This window comes from Arctopsyche grandis, chromosome 10 (assembly GCF_051622035.1).
Source record: "Arctopsyche grandis isolate Sample6627 chromosome 10, ASM5162203v2, whole genome shotgun sequence".
Taxonomy (NCBI): domain Eukaryota; kingdom Metazoa; phylum Arthropoda; class Insecta; order Trichoptera; family Hydropsychidae; genus Arctopsyche; species Arctopsyche grandis.
Genome location: NC_135364.1, coordinates 2,441,188 through 2,461,050, shown reverse-complemented (window position 1 = coordinate 2,461,050; position 19,863 = coordinate 2,441,188). Strand labels below are relative to the sequence as shown.

At 35.6% G+C, this 19,863-nt stretch overlaps 3 protein-coding genes across 3 annotated transcripts; all 3 read left to right on the top strand.

Annotated features, from left to right (window-relative positions):
- Positions 1–4,403: 4,403 nt before the first annotated feature.
- On the top strand, positions 4,404–8,650 carry LOC143917874 (uncharacterized). The gene is made up of 3 exons (XM_077439486.1): positions 4,404–4,518; positions 6,640–7,574; positions 7,655–8,650. The coding sequence occupies exons 2-3, from the start codon at positions 6,804–6,806 to the stop codon at positions 8,078–8,080; spliced, it is 1,197 nt and encodes a 398-aa protein (XP_077295612.1). The 5' UTR covers positions 4,404–4,518; positions 6,640–6,803; the 3' UTR covers positions 8,081–8,650.
- Positions 8,651–15,952: 7,302 nt separating this feature from the next.
- LOC143917646 (uncharacterized) lies at positions 15,953–19,071 on the top strand. The gene is made up of 4 exons (XM_077439229.1): positions 15,953–16,720; positions 16,800–17,085; positions 17,776–17,934; positions 18,283–19,071. The coding sequence occupies exons 1-4, from the start codon at positions 15,953–15,955 to the stop codon at positions 18,963–18,965; spliced, it is 1,896 nt and encodes a 631-aa protein (XP_077295355.1). The 3' UTR covers positions 18,966–19,071.
- LOC143917645 (uncharacterized) lies at positions 19,027–19,585 on the top strand. The gene is made up of 2 exons (XM_077439228.1): positions 19,027–19,082; positions 19,204–19,585. Exons 1-2 carry the CDS (start codon positions 19,027–19,029, stop codon positions 19,583–19,585), a joined length of 438 nt encoding a protein of 145 aa, XP_077295354.1.
- The last annotated feature ends 278 nt before the right edge of the window (positions 19,586–19,863 follow it).

Here is a 19,863-nt window from a genome sequence, read left to right as displayed (position 1 = left end):
TTTGCTCCTCATGGTTTTTTATATCTTCAGCAATTATTTTTTCTTGTATACTTTGTTCTCTCGTAGGCCTCGTTTAGCTCTTCGGTTCTTCGCTAGTTCTTTTTCTTTGTAGTCTTCTTTTTTTCTTTATAAGCTACATTTTTTCGAATATTTCTCTTATATATGCGATTCTTCTTTCTTTCACTTTCCTTGTAATCTGGATTTTGTCGAATTTTTATCATTGATATTCGATTTTTAAGTTTTACTTTTTCCTTATTATCTTCTATTATAGAATATTTTCTTATTTTTTTTATATACTGTGTATGCAATCTTGTTGACAATTCTATATTACTTTTACTTGTTTCCTTTTGCTTGCCATCTATATGACATTTTAATACTTCTACATTCTTTTTGGATATTGGTTTCTTGTTTCTTAATTTATTTTTATATGTCAAATTTGCTGCGATTTGTCGCGTTTTATTTTTATCTTCTTGTCGTTTTCGACGCATAATATTCCTTTTTAATTTAAGCTTCTTTTCCGTGGTATCATTGGGTTGTTTTCGATTGGTTTGCATTTTGATTGATTATTTGGAATACAGGTTTTATATTACGAATTACATATGTATTTAAGTAATATTATAATGCAAAATCAAAATGAATATTGTTTTATCTCATCTAATATTATTTAAACTTATAACATTAATTGAATTTAATACATTATTAAGATTTATAATCTTACTATCAGTACTATTTTTTTTAAATTAACCCTTTGGCTGCTACGAGGTTTTTCAATGTCCAAGCGAAAAATGCTAACATTTGTAATTATTTTGAAAAAAAAAAAATATAATATTTTTTTTTACATACTTACTTCGCCGAACGCTCGTAATTTTTATAATACTTTATATACATTTTTAAGAAGCAGTGCTCTCTCTTTCTGTCTTGCTTTTACATGCGTGCGTGCGAAAGAGATACCTACATATATACACTAAATAAGTTTTGACGATTGTTTTCCGACGCTCTATTTTTTTCAACAATCTATTTTTAGACATCGATGAATCCTTACAACATGCGATATATTCGAAACAGGTAGCGGTCTTTCTCTCTTTCTTTCTTGGTTTTAATTGTGTACGTGTGAGCGAGACACACAAGGATGCGAAGTTTCTAATAATCAAATAATTTTTCAACATGTATCATAAACATTTTGTATGCATTTCAGTTGCATTTGATTGATTGCACGAATTCGTGACGTCTCGTGACCTATATAATTGAAAGCGGATTTCTAATGTTTTTTGCCATTTATTTTAACTCTGCAAAATGATATCGGACAGTGAAAGTGATGAAAGCGAAATAATAGCTCCTCGCCGAGGAACTCGACAAATCAGCAGCTCTACTGATTCTGAAAATTAATTTATCGACAATAATCAATTCCCAAGTAATAGCTCCTTATATGACATTGACAACGAACCCGAAATTTACTTTGATGATGAACCCGAAATTGAAGAGCTTTTATTTAAAAAATTGATAAATATTTATAAAGCATGATTGAAAAATAAATATAAATACGTATATAAAAAAAATGTTTCTTGCCACTGATGCGCTGGCGACTCAAAGAAAGTATTGAAATACGACTATTAATGACAACAACAACGATCGTCGTAGCAATCTTCGCCTATTTCAAAACAACGATTTATCGTTGTTGTAGCAGTCAAAGGGTTAACAGAAATAAAAATTCTTATATTTACAATACTACACACAAATGTATATTATAATAATATAATCTAAAGTTAAAATGAATCTTATTTGACAAAACTTACATATTTTGTTTATACAAAATAATTTTTTTTAATCAATATAATCTTAATAAAAACTTATAATTTAACCAGAGTTTTTGATATACTCGTAGAAGCACTCAATGCAGCTCAAACTGGGGACAATCAAAGATACAGCTTAATAATAAACGTGCTTTAGTTAGGTATGAATATTCCAATAGTGCTCGATTGCTTGTAAGTTGGCTTTACGAAGGGCTGTTAAAAAGTTTTAGGAACGTTGGGTAATCAAATCCATTCGTAACTAATTGTTTAGTTGCACTAATTACTTTCTTTTTAGCAAATTGTCATACATTAATCATACATACATACATAATGTTTTAATGTCCATACTTTTAAGCTTACAATTCAGGCTGAACTGTACTATGTATTGAGCCAGGGTCGATACCAGCTTCAGTTTGACTGCAATCAAGTTTTTTCAAAAGAACTACTCAACAATGACACGCTGTCACCAGCGAGACCCTTCTAAAGACCGTTGAGTGCGGTTCAGATAATAACACAGAGAATCACGGGCATACGTCTACGATATTAAAAACACTATCTTTACGAATTCAAAACTACAACAGCGAAGGAAATAATATATTTATACCATCAGTATTTTATACATTTTGATCACTATTACATTTAACGAATTATCAGTATTTATAATAAATTGTCAGTATGTATTTGTGGCGGTTCGTTATACGACATGGTCGAGTTTGGTCACCTTCCTGCGAGTGGGGACCAACTCGATTGTGTTCGAAGTTAGCTACTCACTCTGCCTTCAGCTGTCATAAATAAAACACGTGCATTAACATGCCAGTCGTCTCATTCGTTCATCCCCCATATATTTATAAATAAGCAGTATACAAGTGATTGATTTAAGATCTGATCGCACTATGTGACAACCGAACGATCCGACACTTCACAACAGTGTGCGACAATATAAGATAAACCGCACTTGAACGACAGCGATGCGACACTACGCAGTAAATTATGTTAATCATTCGTTCGGTACCTCGGAGCAAGATGGACGAAACGGACGTCCAGTTACCAGTTTTAGCATGTGACCAGTTTTAGCGTATGACCAGTTTTCTCGTGACCAGTTTTAGCGTGACGGGTGATCACGATTGACCGATCTAGAGCGACCGGTTGTCCTGTTACCGTTTCACATTTGACTAGTAGTCCGTTTACCACTGTCCATTTGTTATTTATACTGTGGCAGCCCCGATGTACTGGCCGTAAAACCATCGGTTAGCCAATGCTTCGCCAGTAAGCATTTACTTCCTTCCCGGCTGTCGAAATAAATAATACTGCATTACTAACACAGTCGTCTCACTTACCCTACCCCCATAATACTGACATTTTATAGTGGTAATTGGATTGCGATTGAATACGGGATATTTGGCAATGGAGTTCTCGTTAGTATTGTGGCGGCTCGCTTATACGACATGGTCGAGTTTGGTTGCCTTCCTGCGAGTGGGGACCAACTCGGCTGGGTTCGGAGAACCACTACTCATTCTGTCTTCAGCTGTCATAAATAAAACACGTGCATCAACATGCCAGTCGTCTCATTCGTTCATCCCCCATAGTATGATAGTTATCATTAGTATTATGGGAGATGAACAAATGAGACGACTGGCATGTTGATGCACGTGCTTTATTTATGATAGCTGAAGGCAAAGTGAGGTAGCTACTCTGAACACAGCCGAGTTGGTCCCCACTCGCAGGAAGGTGACCAAACTCGACCATGTCGTATAGCGAGCCGCCACAGTATGATGAACTTTTCGGCTTCCAGATGTTCCGTTATACTGATTTTAGTGACTTTTGGGCGAGCGTTTTGTGAGCAATAATCACCGAACCATGATAATATGTGGCGGCTCTACGACATGGTCGAGTTACGATCACAATCCTGTGAGTTGGGACCAACTCGGCCATGTTGGGTCGTTGCTACTTTACTTCCTTCCCGCCCGTCACATTAAATAGGCGTGTCTTAACAATTCCGTCGTTTCACTCCACACGCCCTCCCCCCATAAATATAATATTGAAAAAGATAATCCACTGTATGTGTATTCGTGGGTGAATAATCGAGACCCCGGATAAGGCTAACGGGACTCAGTAAGTGCCCGAAACAAAATATACGCTGAAGTTCTCATAGACCTGAGCGAGTGCATGGTAGACCTTTAAGTGTCTTAACCACCAGTGGTTCTTAACCTGGGTTCGATCGAACCCCAGGGGTTCGGTGAGTCAGTCTCAGGGGTTCGGCGGAAGTCAAGACACACACCCGAATCATATGATTCGGGTGCCAATTAAGAAGGGTTCGGTGAATGCGCATATGAAACTGGTGGGGTTCAGTACCTCCAACAAGGTTAAGAACCACTGGTCTAGACAATAGACACATTAATGAATCGGGGAAGCTATGTTGTGCAACTTGTGCTTTATACACACGGTAGATCAGTTTATTCTGGAGTCAGTGGTGAATCCGTGTGGGCCTCTTGAATCTATGAATAAATGCTGTGAAGCAACTTTGGCCTTTCATTTGGATCCTGAACCCACCCATACTGACCATTTTGTTAATAAAATACTGGCCGAAAACTGATTTATATGCTTACCAAAATTATTGATTAAAATACTACCCATTGGATTTGTTGGCATTATTAAATCACACGGGTTTGTTTTTGTACTGGCAGCCTTTTAGCTGTCAAAGCGACCGTCAAAGACAGCGGATTTGAAGGTGATGATGAAGGTGGTGAGCTGGATGCTTGAAGCAGTGGATCGTCGTGCAACTCGTGGTAGTCCGTCTCGCATGACGGGGCTCGATGCTTGATGGTTGACGGTTGACAGCTGGATGCAGAATGCAGGATGCTGGATGCAAGATGGTCATCTCACTCGTGTCCCCATGTTTTTGATCCTTGCTGCGACGGTAGTTGTAGTTGTGGTCAGTGCTGTCACCCCAATTCCGGAACAAAGGGTTTCCAAAGATAGATAGATATACATATATATTAAAATAAAACAACTGGAGAAATTTTTCATCAAGACATGCCAAGATTAATTAGGATTTATACGCAATTAATAAGAAATATCAAAATATATAGATGTCCCAGTCAAAATTTTATAAAATAAAATAGAACAATCGTACAGTTTATTTCTTATGGGATTTTTTCCCCCGAAATATTCCAATATTGTAATTACATATGAAAAAGTGATGTGATGAAAAGTGCTGCTCAGGGCAGACAGCATTCAAGTTATGAATTAATTAATTTTTAATAGTTTTTTGTAATATAAACACTGCAGGCGAAGTTTTTTCTGAAAATATTTGAATTTAATTTTAATTTTTGGATATTCTTCAAGTAAGTGTTCGCAGCCTTCCAAAGAGCAAAGTAAAATGAACTATGTAACATATCTATCGATTCTACATAACTATCAATCTACTATTGTCATTAAATGAAAACTAATTCAAATAGCATTCATTTACTAAAAACTATGAAAATTAAGATCTAGCAATTCAATCAAGCAAACCCGAAATAATAAAAACCTTGTATTGAAAATACGTCCGTCTTGTGCCAAACTGAAAGATTTACTTAATGTAAAAAATCGACTCGAGTTTTCCCGACAACTAGGAAAATAATGTTTATTTTGCTGGGAAACCCGAGCCCTTTAGTTCATATATCACATAATGCCTGCTATGCTATCAATTATGAATCGAACTCATCTCAACTATAGATTTTTTTGAAGCTGTAACGCCTTTTTAATAACAAAAGTTATGAAAATTTTATAGTTGGAACAACGGGGTTTCCGGAAACTTAGGATTTTTAATAAAGGGTTTCCGGAAACCCGCTGGGTGACAGCACTGGTTGTGGTTGACATCTGCAGGTCGACAGCTTGTGATATTATGTCGAGGTCGGGAGGGAAGTTTTACCGCTCGGACCTCTTGATTCCTCGGCTCAGCTGTGATGAGCTGATTATCAGTATTATAAATAAAGTTAAGGTGTACTGAGTGAATAGCATTTATTTAATAGTTAAAATTATTAAAAATAAAGCTGAAATTATTCGAAATAAAGTTTAGACGTACCAAGTGAATAGTATTTATTTAAAAGTTAGAAGTATTCAAAATAAAGTTCCGTGTACTTAGTGAATACTATTAAAAATTCAGTTCAAATATATATTCCCCTTTATAATAATAAAAAATTTAACTTATTAAAGTTATTAATGTGTAATCATTAAGATGTGATGTGAAAATCTCAGCAATACAGAATTAACCCTTTTAATCCCAAGCTATTTTGCGAAAAATCCCAACGAATTTTTTCGAATAGAGGGGTAGTCTTTATTTTATTCAATTCTCGGTATTAATTATTTTTTTATTTCATCTCCATGATGTATAGTATAATAATAAATATTTATGTATAGGTTGTAAAGCGAATAAATGAAAATAAAAAAAATGAATAAATATAAAAATTTTACTATCAAAACAACAATTTTTGAGTTTGAATGTAGAACGATTTTGAATTAATACTGAATATTTTTTAGAAATATGTACACAGTACAATGAAGGCCAAAAATTCTAAAAATAAACTTACTTTATCCTGCAAGCCACTGGCATACCAGTCCCTTGGTAGCACAGAAATAAAATACTAGAAATACATGCAATAAAATACTTGAAAAACTATATCTGGTTACCTCGAGATGTTCAATATGCATTTAAGACATAGCTTTAATTTATCAATTTTCGCTGATAAAAATAGGATTCTTCGCATATACCAGTGGGGTCAATAAATCGGCCCTGGAGATTAAAAGGGTTAACATTGCAACCGCATGGATCATTTGTGACTCCTAATTTTTAAAAGAAATGTTTCAGCTGAAGCGCAATAATTGGATTTTATGAATAAAAAAATTATGAACAATTAAAATCCAAAGCCAAGTGCTAGTTATATATCAATTTTCACCGCCGATTGTAAAACTGAAGGCTTTGATCATGTGAAATTAGTAGCTCGCTAAGTTCCACAATCACACTCAGCCACAATGAACTACACATTTACTTTGCCCACGGTAGAAACCGAAGCTGCAATAGAAGAGTTCATACAAAACAACGGTTTGAAGGATGTAGTCTTGCGTGTAAGAAAGGTATCAAAAATTACAGACAATTACGTCGGCGAGATATTTAAAATCGAAATAGCTTCCAAACACGACAAATTCATCCTACACAATTTGATCGTGAAGACGATTCTAAACAAAACCAAATTTGAATTGATGAAATTAGAAAATTTATTCAACTTGGAGGCCGTTTTTTACAATGTGGTTGTGCCTATTTTTGAAAAGTTTCAAAACAAACACAACATTCCAGTCGGGGAACAATTCGACTTCGTCAAATGCCACAAAGCGGACAAAAATCTGATGTTGATGGAAAACATGTGCGTGAGAGGATATCGGATGCACGACTGGAGCATTCCGTACGATTCGGACCATTTGGAGTTGGCGCTGATCAGCCTAGCTCGATACCATTCGATTTCGTTTGCGATGAAGAAACTCAACCTGGCATTGTATAAGAACTTGGCAAAGCTACTGGAGATTACAGCAGTTGTGGAAGATGAGGTTTTGGATATGATGATAGAGTACTCTCTCATGCAAGCAACCAAAATTATGGGCGACGTATCCAGGACGGAGAAGATGCTTTCATTCTCAAAGAATGCAGTGGATAAATATCACAAATTAACTTGTTCAGAAAGCGCCAAGCCCTATGATGTTATTTGTCACCGCGATTGCTGGAATAATAACTTTTTGTTCAAATATGAGGTACATATTGTTTTGTTATTATAATGATGTGAAGCAGTGATTCCAGCAGGAGTGGTTAATTTTTACAACCTTTGTTACAGAATGGAATACCAGTAGATATGAAGTTTGTGGGTTGGCAGTTTGTAGAAGTCTGCTCGCCCATTATAGATTTAGCTCATATGATTTATTTAAGCACGGACGCGTCTATGAGAGCCAATTATAAAAATCGACTGTTCAATATATACTATGATGCACTTGGAAAGCAGTTAACATATTTCGGTTGTGATATTAAAGAATGTTATCCGCTGCCAATTTTCTACAATCATGTAAAAGAATTCTTGCCCTATGGACTGATGATAAGCACAGTGGCACTTCCGCATATATTATCCAATATAAAGGAAGAAATAAAATTTTTGGATGATTACGAAGCTGGCAAAATTAAATATATATATTTACAATATAACGAAAAGAGTAAAGATAGAATAAGAGGCATCGTTGATGATTTTATAAAATTAAAATTAATTTAATGCTCAAATTGAAATTTATTGTTGTTTTAATTTTGATATTTGTATAAAGGGTTGCAGTAGCGGTTCGTGAGAATTCATAAGCCAGCAGCAGCAGTTTGGCTTAATGGTAGCGTATATACATATTTAGCACCACTGAGATCGAAGGTTCGAGTCGTCGTCGAACTGCTGGTTAGATTTGGGGGTTTTGTGACTCCAAATCGATCGCTTCTCTATCAGAGTTTGCCAATTTTATCTGATCATTGTTGAAACGGTTCCTGAAAAATTGGTATTAGATCATTTCCTGTTGTCACAAAATCTGTGTGTATAATTTGTAAAAATTATGCACAGTAATCTGAAATCTATAGACATCTCTATAATTTCGTGTTTATTATGTGTATAAAAATTGTAATAATAATTGTGCACAAAAATCTAAAAATAATCCATAGATGTCTCTATGATTATTATTTCTGTACTGATTAATTGTTATATGCTATATATTCTGATTGTATTCTATGTATTATGGTATTTCTGACCGTTATCGTACACTCGTCGCATTGGAGTGATCTGTAATGACGAGTGTACATTGATTGTAACAATAAAAATAAAAAATAAAATAAGGAGGGGGCTGCAGAGAATAATCGGGCTGTAGTAGCTTGTTGATCAAATGCAGACAAAAATAGGATGCATATGTACTATACTGGGAGGTCTGCAGCCCTCTACTGAAGGGTTTTATGATTAGAATTATTAAAGAATGTGCGGAAAGACAGACATTCAATCTTATACTTATATTGTACTTATGTTACAGTGAAATTATAATTTCACTGACTCAAGTAGTGAGTACGGATGTAACAATAGGATCAGAAATTCACTTCTTAATATCAGTGAATAATTCAATAAATTGAAAATATTAACAAAGTAGAGTGCTTAAATAACATAATAACATAACATAACAAGCAGCGTGGACTAGTGTTTAGCATATATGTATGCTTTCGAACATAGTGGTCACGGGTCTCACTGGTTGCTGCTGGCTTGGTTTGTGACTCCAGGTCGATCGTTTCCTCGAGAGTTTGCCAATTTCTCTGATTTTCGCTGAAACGGTTCCAACAAATTGACAAACTTTACCCATTTCTCGCAATTTTAGAGTTTAAAGCATCTCGAGTTTCGCTGATTCGTATAAAAAAAGCTGCAAATGTATCTCGAAATTTGACGATTTACATACAAAATGCTCCGAAAATGTAAGTTTACCAAAAATTTATCAATAGATGTCTCTATGAAGCTTTGTTAAGATTGTTCTACAAATTGTATATCGATGTTTGTAATTGTCCAGGAAGGGTGTACCTGTTTCACCTTCCTGGTGTAAGTATGCAAAATAATCTGTTGATTATTAAAATTAGTTTTTAGAAAATTTTGAAATAAGTCTCAAAATGTTAAATGAAAATAAAGTTTTCTTCTATTTCGACGATATAATGTGTGTTTCATTCAGTTTGGGATGAAGAAACTTTATTTTCATAGCATCTATGTATATATGTAATATCAATTGTTAAGTTTAAACTTAAAATGATCAATAATCTTAAGTTGGTGTATAATAAATATAAGTAAAAGGCATACATAAATATAATATTACATTATACTTGAAAGATACAGATTGTTCGGTGATTATTTCGCACAAAGCGATCTCGCACACGTTACTAAAATCATCTAGTACCCGGAAATTCCATCTATCGAGAATTACACGTTAACTATCATACTGACAAGAATTCGAGTGCCAGATATTCCGTATTCGTCATTTTTGTGGAAAACGATTGTCGTGTGCGCGATCGCAATGTGCGAAATGATCCGTTTATCAGTGGCGTCGCTAGGGGTGGTGTCACGTAAAAAAATATTTTTATTAATTATTAATATTTGTTAATTGTTATGACTTACGAGAGAGAAGCGCCAAAAGAGAAGCTAGATTCACACGTTGTTTCTGGATCGCGTCTCCGTCTGACTAAATCAGTTAACCTTCTTATCTTTAGGTACATACACTGTTTTTTTAGGAATTCGAATAAAAACTAATTGAGGCTCATGTTTGATGCTATATACAATATAGCTGCACCAGAGGAATTTCGCGGTAGCTATATAAACACAGAAAGCTGTATATATACATATATACAGAAATTGTAATAAGGCGTGTAATTGCTCGAGGACCGTCATACAACGAAAATGTGTATGTCGAACTAGCGTTTTTCAATTTGAACAGACCGCACTCCCCGCACGGGCCTAGCGACGCTACTGCCTTTACAGACATAACGTTATATTATAATAGTATTAGAGAACATTGTAACCTGTTGACCCAGGTATATTACATAAATATTTTTACTTTATTTTAGTTTTAATACCTCGCGATCCAGCTGACAGCTAGATTAAACAGACTAGCACAGCTGGACAGGAAAAGTAGGAAAGCAGGATTAAAAATCAATTTACATATGTATATATAGGTAGATGAGACCATACTAATGTTCAATAGTTATTGCATGCCTGGTAGCATTCCATTAGATGATAAAATAATAGAAGTAGTCAATAATTATTTATATTTATGTAGTTCAAATAATAGACATGTACGATAGTAAAGAAGAAGAAATAAAGAGACGTATGAAATTAGGATGGAGTGCATTTGGACAAATGAATGTTGTTTTTAAATAAAATTATTATTTTGAATAAAAACACCAATATTTTTTTTTACTACCGCCATCTATGTTTAAAACTAATAAACAAACGTCAACGGTAAACGTCACCGAGTATCTCGCCGCCAGATTTGAAAAGCTTCTTAAACGATATTTTATCTCTATCGTAATGGCTGAGGATCCATTTACTTATATTGATGACCAAAATGAGTAATATGGCAAAGTATGAAAACGATCGGATGAGAGGCAAACTTTTTCCTGAATTGTAATCGTAAGTGAAACGTAAAGGAGGTATGTAAAAATGGCACTGCCTGAAGAAAAAGATCTTCGATCAATGTGTTTTGCAAGTGATGACGTCTGGATGTGAAACTTGGACATTGAACACCAATATGCTATACAAAGTCCAATGCATTGAAAGAAGTATGGAACGCTGTATACTTGGTACCACGAGAAAAGACGGGAAGCGAAATGCGTAGATGAAAAGTATAACGAAGGTAGTGGATAGAGTGAAGAGATTGAAATGGCAATGGATGGGCCACGTGGCTAGCAGAGTAGATGAAAGGTGGACAAAAAAAAGCTAGAATGGTACTCGAGAAAATGCAAAAGGGTAAAAGAATGACCGCAGGTAAAATGGGTAGACGAAATAAGGAAAATGTGTGGGGTGAGATGAATGAGAGTTGCGCAAAACAGAGACGTGTGGAAGCGTGTTGGAGAGACCTTCATCCAGCAGTGGATGGTGAATGGCTGTAGATAATGACGATGAATCAAGTACATAATTTTGAACCAATTATTTAGCTTAATGATTATGCATTAGTTTTTAGCTGAAAATAGTGACGAGAGATTGTTCTATTTACGAAAGCCTACCCCCTAATTAAAAATGTGCGTAAAAGCAACGATCAGTAAGGGCGAAATCACACAGAGAAGAACGACACGCCATGTGCTTCCCACTGTGGGGGTTCACAGTAGGGGTTCCTCAAACCGAATTCGGATGTCTGATGCGTGCACGTGCAGAATGCATTTTGTTGTTAGCTCGCACATATGCAATCTAGATCGCGCGCATTTTTCTCCAATTGCAAACTAATTGCTCCAGTTGCAATCACCACTTTCTTGAATATAAAAAGTGTAAATAAAAAGTACTTTGTTCTTAATATAAAAAGATGAACTTTTTGTAAATGAATATGTTATTTTATCGACATGTAGTACGACGTAAATGCATTCATGTGCTAGGCGTGCTGCATTTTTTTCGCATGTTTAAAAGTATCTAAAAAAAACCATGTGCCACGTGCCTTTCTGTGTGATTTCACCCCAAGTGTGCGCTCCTTTTTCATGGAGTGGGGGGGGGGGGGGGGGGTAGGACTTTGTAAATGGAACGACCCGACACAAGGTTGATACGATCTTGATAGACAATTTCATCCAGTGCTGGTTTTAGGGGGGGGCTGCGTCAGGCGGCGCCGAGTATGTCAGCCAGCAGTTTAGCTCAATGGTAGCGTGTATGTTTTGCACCAAGTGATCAGTGGGTTCAATCCGCTATACTGCTGGTTAGATTTGGGGGTATTTGTGACTCCAATCGATCGTTTATTATCAGAGTTTGTCAATTTCATCTGATCATTGTTGAAACGGTTCCTCAAAATTGGCAAAAAATAATCTTTCCTGTTTTCACAAATCTTATAGGCAGGAGTATGGCACGGTGATTGCGTTCATGTTTAGCACCGAGATATTTATGGGTTCGACCCCGTGCTAATCCTTAATGTTGCTGGTTAGACTTTGATATTTGTGATCGAAGTCGATCCTTTCTTATCAGAGTTTACCAATTTATTTGATTTTCATTGTTGAAACGGTTCTTTAAATTGGCAAAAATCATGCTACCCGCTGTCACAAATATCTGAATTTAATTTATTTACAATTTGTAAAAATTATGTGCAAATCTAAAATCCATAGATGTCTCAATGGATTAATTCTTTAATTAATTGTTATTTCGTGTTCTTCAGCTTCTGGAAATACAGTGATTTGTGTAATAATAAAATGGTGCATTGTTTGTCATCAATTGTCCAGGAAGGCGCATTGGGGTCTTCCTGTCAAGCCTTCCTGGTGTATATCTATGTAAAAATTAAATAAAATAAAATGTTGGGGCGCCCCTCCATGCACCGAAGGCGCTTTAAAATTTGAAATTAGAGCGCCAAAGACCCTATTTTTTTTAAATTAGAGTGCCAAAGGCTAAACTCAAATTGATTATTTGAAATTGAAACTTATAACCAGCAGCGTGGTCTAGTGGTGAATGTTGAATTATTTCGTACTTGATGTTACGAGTTCGATTCCCTGCTAAGTCGCGTTGCTGGCCAGACCTTGATTTGTCTAGGTTGATCGTTTCTTATCAGAATTTGCCAATTTTTCTGATTTTCATTGAAACGATTCCTTTAAAATTGACGTTTCCTTCCCAATTTTCTGTTGCGAACCTTTAGTTATTGTTATATCTTAGGTTTCGCCATATTGCTCACCATAGATGTCTCTGTGGTTGTTTATCGAATATAAAATTCGTATTGTTACATGAAAGCTATTCATCGTTATTTATCGTATTAATACGATGTTTGTAATATATGTATACTGACCATAGATGTCAGATATTTAGATTTACATGTATCTATGTAATAATTATGTGGACCAGGAAGGCGCATTTGGGGTTTACCTGTTAAGCCTTCCTGGTATATTTGTATATATGTATGTGAAAATATGTATGTAAAAATAAAAAAAATAAAAATAAAATCTCCGGTCTATAATGTCACCAAATAATATGTCACAATTTTCTAGGGGCGCTTAGAAAATATTGCCCGAGGGCGCCATAGGGCGTAAGGCCGGTACTGATTCCATCCAACAGGCATTGCTATTTGTTCTGGCGAATGTATGTACGTCAGATTTTTATACTGTCGATTTATTATTTATACCGACATTTAATATTATAATACTGACCATTTTATTAATTAAAATACTGGCCATTTAAATTGTTGCCGTTATATTTCATTTCATGGCCGTGTTCTATAGAGAGAAAAACACACTGTTCCTCATGGTCAGGTAAGATATTCTGACCTATAGGAATCTCGAATTTTGGGAATAAAGCTTTTCTCCCATAGGAATTGAGATTTAAAGCCTGCTGCAAAGATTACTGGAATGAAATGTAATACGTAGCCAATGTTCATTAACTACCTGGCTCTTTGTGTCATGTAACGCGGTGTTTAATGTTTCAAAAACAAAAACAATATAGTGAAGCCACTTTACTTCATTTCCGCCAGTATTAGATATGAAATAGTCGTATTAAATTAAATAGTAATGATTTTTCAGGGAAAGCTCTGTGGAAGGAGAGGCCCCGGAAGAAGAAAGACTGGCAATGGTTCATCCAAAATACCACTGCACTATTCCGGGCGGCGGCCAACAAAATCATCATTGGAAACATAATTCCGGTAATGGATAATACACTTAGAGAAGAAGGAAATTTTAAATCATATTAAATATTCGTGTCTAAAACAATTCTGTCGTTTCATTCCAACCGCCCTTCATATATGAATACATTTGTCTTTATTGTCCACCCACTGTAGGCAAACACTAAGGTGAAACGCACATGATGTCCTTTACACTCCATTTCGACCAATAGCATTTCGCGCGTAGAATATTCTACTGTCTGCACGAAATGCTATTGGCCGAGAGGCGAAGTAAGAGACAGCATCACGTTTTTCCTAAGTCTTCCTACAGCGGACCAATTATACTGTGGTGGCTCGCTATATGACAATGGTCGAGTTCGGTCACCTTCCTGCGAGTTGGGACCAACTCACCCGTATTCAGAGTCGCTACCGCACTCCGTCTCTGGCTTCCATAATAAAAGCACGTGCATCAACATGCCAGTCGTCTCATTCGTTCATCCCCTATAATACTAAAAAGTTTGACAAGAAGTGAGTACCGGCACGATACGTCCCGGAAATACAAAAAAGTTTTTTTTTATTTAATAACTTAATATTCCACAACCCATGCGATGATATTTCATCGGGCACAACACTAGTTGTAATATAACTAGACTCCAAACCCAAAGCGCGCCGTTTATTGTTCAATTGTTGTAAATGCTTTGTTAAAGGTTCGCCGAACCTTTTCTTTTGCACTCTAGCTTTGTAAATAGAGCCAAACCGCCCCGATTCCTGGAAAAACGCACGATCTCTATCCGTAGTCTAAATATAACAGTTGAGTTTTGACAGCTTTGATGTTTTTACGAATGCTTTAGAATTCAACAATGCGTTAACAATGAGTAGAGAGCAGCGCGGAAGTGCACTAGCACAGAAAAAAATGGGGTTTTTTTTTGCTCTCTAGAAAGCCAAAAAAAAGGTTAACAGTAGAAATTGACAAAAAGATCCCGTTTCGGCGCATTCGTCCGCCGAAGACTGGTAATGGACAAAAGGATCCCATTTTTTTCTGTGATGGCGCACTTCCGCGCCGCTCTCTAGTAATGAGTATCGTATTACGATAACTCTAAGAATGTGTTCATTTAAAGTTGAACTGTATTTTCAGTTGTAATATATTTTGATAAGTTGGAATGTAATTCGCCATATGAATCGACTTACGTGGATTGGACGGAATATATTTCAACTTGTCAAAATATATTACAACTGAAATACACTTCAACTATGACATTAGTTGGTACCAGGTTAGATGGAATATATTTTTATTTTATTTTTATTTTACATATATACCAGGAAGGCCTTACAGGAAAATCCCAATGCGCCTTCCTGGCCAATTACAAATACAAATGCAGCATTTTTTTATTAGTCGTTGAATTGCGAGACACTGAAAAAACTCGCAAATTAACGAGACATCTATGAATTGTACATAAATTTTATTGTACATCCATCAAATTTCAAATAGTGGTGACATAGTAGGTAGGAAGGATTTTTAGCCAATTATATAAATAAATCATATATTCCATCTCTAGAGTTGCCAGACGTCTCGGTTTTCCGGGATTGTCCCAGTTTCACGCCTCTGATTCCGATGTCCCGAAAGGACCATTCGGGACAGCTAAATGTTCCAGTTTTAGATAACTGCTTATTGATCTCTCATTGTTGAGAAAACCGACGCCCCACCATTTGTAAGTATACCCACTGACTGATAAGCTCTGCATTATAGTAATATAAAATGGAACTATGTGGCGAATGCGAATTTAGTAGCTCACTAACTTCCACAATCACAATCGGCAAAAATGACCGATGCATTGGCTTTACCAACGGAAGAAGCCCAAGCTGCAATAGAAGAGTTCATACAAAAGAACGGTTTGAAGGATGTATTTCTACGTATAAGTCCAGGATCAGAAAAAGGAGACAATTTCGTTTGCGAGATCTATAAAATCGAAATAGCTTCCAAACAGAACAAATGTGTTCTGCATAATTTAATCATGAAGACGATTTCAGATAAAGCCAAATATGAATTGCTGCAATCGGAAATTATTTTCAACACAGAGAGCTATCTTTACCATGTGGTTTTGCCTACTTTTAAAAAGTTTCAAAACGAACACAAGATTCCAATCGAGGAACAATTCGACTTCGTGAAATGCTACAAGGCGGATAAAAATCTGGTTTTGATGGAGGACATGTGCGCGAGAGGATATCGGATGCATGACCGGTACAATTCGTACGATTCGGACCATTTGGATCTGGTGTTCATCAGCCTAGCTCGATACCATTCGATTTCGTTTGCAATGAAGAAGCTCGACCCAGAAACGTATAAGAAATTGTCCAAGTCGGTGTACAAGTCAGATATATGCGAAAAGAATTTCGATCCTGTTTTAGAACGATCACTCTTTGAAGCGACTAGGGTAATGAACGATGCATCCAAAGCAAAGAAGTTTATTTCATTCTCGAAGACCAGAGTGGAGAAATTTCACAAATACATAGCTACAAAAAGTGCCACGCCCTATGATGTTATTTGCCACGGCGATTGCTGGAATAATAACGTCTTGTTTAAATATGAAGTATGTATATTGTTTTGTTCTTATGCTTTAAAGCAGTGATTCCGGCAGAAGTAGTTAATTTTGGCAACTATTGTTACAGAATGGAAAACCGGTAGATATGAAATTTATTGATTGGCAGATTGCAAGAGCTTGCTCGCCCGTTACAGATTTATCTTACATGATTTATACAGGCACAGACACGCTTATAAGAGCAAAATACAATAGTAGACTGTTCAATGTATACTATGATGCACTCGGCAAGCAGTTAAAGTATTTCGGTTGTGACATCGAAGAATGTTATCCACGGGCTATTTTCGACGATAATTTAAAAGAATTCTTACCTTATGGACTGATGATGAGCGCTATACTCCTTCCGTTGGTGTTATGTAATAAAGGTGATGAATTGGAAGCGATTGATTTATGTAAAATTAACAGTAGTACTGCAAAAAGCATACAATTCACCGAAAAGAGTAAGGAGAGACTGCAAGGCGTCATTGATGATTTTATAAAATTAGAATTGATTTGATATGCAAACTGCAACATTCAGTTTATTCTAATTTTAATATTTGTATACAGGGATGTTTTTACATAGCCAAATATGTATGTTTTAAATAATATATTATACTTGAACGATATTTACAGACATAACAAACAGTATTAGAGAACATTTTAATCTGATAGTCGTCTCTGTGAGGGTGCGATTTGTTTTAATCTGTATGCATGTATGTAAATCGTCGTTAAATAACAACCTATCACATGAAATGTACATTGATTGTTATAATGCCATTCGAATAGGTTATAAAAAAAGCTCTATCGATTTATTTTATCGTATTGCGACTGTTTATCTTTTAAATGCACGTGTACATATACATATACATACGATAAACATGTAATTGCCTAACATAATCTGTATTGTGTATATATTTTAGAAAATTAATTATTTTTAACCATGATCTACATACAAACATAACTGTCTGATCTTGAACTTACAATATAATTTTCTCAGGTCTGTTTAAAAATTGTGTAGTATATAATAAAATAAAAGTACTCAACGTAATTTTGAACTGGTTATTTAGCTAAATACGCCTCAATGTTTTGCTGCAAATACAGTGACAAAGAATCGTTGTATTTATTTACCAAAGCCTTATCTCCGCTCAATAGAAATTGTGTAAAAGTAAAAGGGAAAAATAGCAAGAGGCTTTCGCAAATAGAACATCAATATATTGAAACAAATCGTACACCAAAAACTGGACAAAATTGATCTTATTAAAGTTATTGATGTGTAGATGCTTGAAGATGTCTTATAATACGTATAGTCAATGGTTATTGATTTTGCACACCTACCTACTACTATTATAAACTTCAATAAAGAGAAAAACACAAGCATTTAATTTATTTTTTGATATACATATGTATAATATAGCTATTCTTCTTACAATCAATCGCGACTGTCAAAATTTTAAAAATAAGTATTTCATAACTCAAATAAATAAATAAACATTTGCAATTACTGTAACCACTAACTGACAAGCCCTGCTTTGATGATATAAAATTGAACTATGTGGCGAATGTGAATTTAGTAGCTCACGAACTTCCACAATCACAATCGGCCAAAATGATCGATGTATCGGCTTTACCAACGGAAGAAACCCAAGCTGCAATTGAAGAGTTCATACGAAGGAACGGTTTGAAGGATGTAGTCCTACGTATAAGTGCAGGATCAGAAAAAGGTGACAATTACATTGGCGAGATATACAAAATCGAAATAGCATCCAAACACGACAAATGTGTCCTGCACAATTTAATCGTGAAAACGACTTCAGATAAAGGCAAAACTGAAGTGCTGAAATTGGATGATTTGTACAACAGGGAGGCCTATCTTTACAATGTGGTTTTGCCTACTTTTAAAAAGTTTCAAAACGAATACAACGTACCTACTGAGGAACAATTCGACTTCGTGAAATGCCACAAAGCGAACACAAATCTGGTCTTGATGGAGGACATGTGCGCGAGAGGATATTGGATGCACGACCGGTACTATCCATACGATTCGGACCATTTGGAGTTGACGTTGATCAACTTAGCACGATATCATTCAATTTCGTTTGCATTGAAGAAGCTCGACCCAGAAACGTATAAGAAATTGGCCAAGTCGGTGGACAAGTCAGTAATAAACGATAAGTATTTCGATCCCATAGTAGAACGTTCACTCTTTGTCGCCACTACAGTGATGGACAATGCATCCAAAGCGGAGAAGTTGCTTTGATTCTCGAAGAACAGAGTGGAGAAATTCCACAAATACGTAACTTCAAAAAGTGCCACACCCTATGATGCTATTTGCCACGGCGATTGCTGGAATAACAACATCTTGTTTAAATATGAGGTATGTATATCGTTTTGTTCTTATGCTGTAAAGCAGTGATCCCCCCCCCAGAAGAAGTTAATTTTTGCAATTATTGTTACAGAATGGAAAACCGGTTGATATGAAATTTATTGATTGGAAGAGCTTGTTCGCCCGTTACAGATTTATCTTACTTGATTTATTTAAGCACAGACGCGCCTATGAGAGCAAAATACAACAGTGGACTATTCAATGTATACTATGATGCACTCTGCAAGCAGTTAACTTATTTCGGTTGTAATATTGAAGAATGTTACCCGCGGGCAATTTTCGACAATCATTTAAAAGAATTCTTGCCTTATGGACTGTTGATGAGCACAATGGTCATTCCGATAATGTTAAGTAATAAAGGAACCGAATTGGATGTGGTTGAAATGAGTAAAGTTGGCGCTAGTACTGCAACAACAACAACACCGTATACCGAAAAGATGAAGGATAGATTGAACGGCGTCGTTAATGATTTTATAAAATTAGAATTGATTTGATATGCAAACTGCAACGTTCTAATTTTAATACTTGTATACAGGGATGTTTTTACACAGTCAAATATGTATGTTTTAAATATTTTATTATCCTTGAACGATATTTACAGACATAACAAACAGTATTAGAGAACATTTTAATCCGATAGCCTTCTTTGTGACGATGCGATTTATTTTAATCGGTATGCATATATGTAAATCGTCGTTAAAAAACAACCAACCAGATGATTTACATTGATTGTTATAATCATTCGAATACGATATAATAAAAATATTATCGA

Bases quoted from the DNA above. Each gene is read 5' to 3' on its own strand.
- LOC143917874 (XM_077439486.1), top strand. From the start codon at position 6,804: ATGAACTACACATTTACTTTGCCCACGGTAGAAACCGAAGCTGCAATA. The intron at 7,575-7,654 runs GTACATATTGTT...CCTTTGTTACAG, and splicing joins ACTTTTTGTTCAAATATGAG to AATGGAATACCAGTAGATAT.
- LOC143917645 (XM_077439228.1), top strand. From the start codon at position 19,027: ATGATGCTATTTGCCACGGCGATTGCTGGAATAACAACATCTTGTTTA. The intron at 19,083-19,203 runs GTATGTATATCG...ATTGATTGGAAG, and splicing joins ACATCTTGTTTAAATATGAG to AGCTTGTTCGCCCGTTACAG.
- LOC143917646 (XM_077439229.1), top strand. From the start codon at position 15,953: ATGACCGATGCATTGGCTTTACCAACGGAAGAAGCCCAAGCTGCAATA. The intron at 16,721-16,799 runs GTATGTATATTG...CTATTGTTACAG, and splicing joins ACGTCTTGTTTAAATATGAA to AATGGAAAACCGGTAGATAT. The intron at 17,086-17,775 runs GTAATAAAGGTG...CTGGTTATTTAG, and splicing joins ACTCCTTCCGTTGGTGTTAT to CTAAATACGCCTCAATGTTT.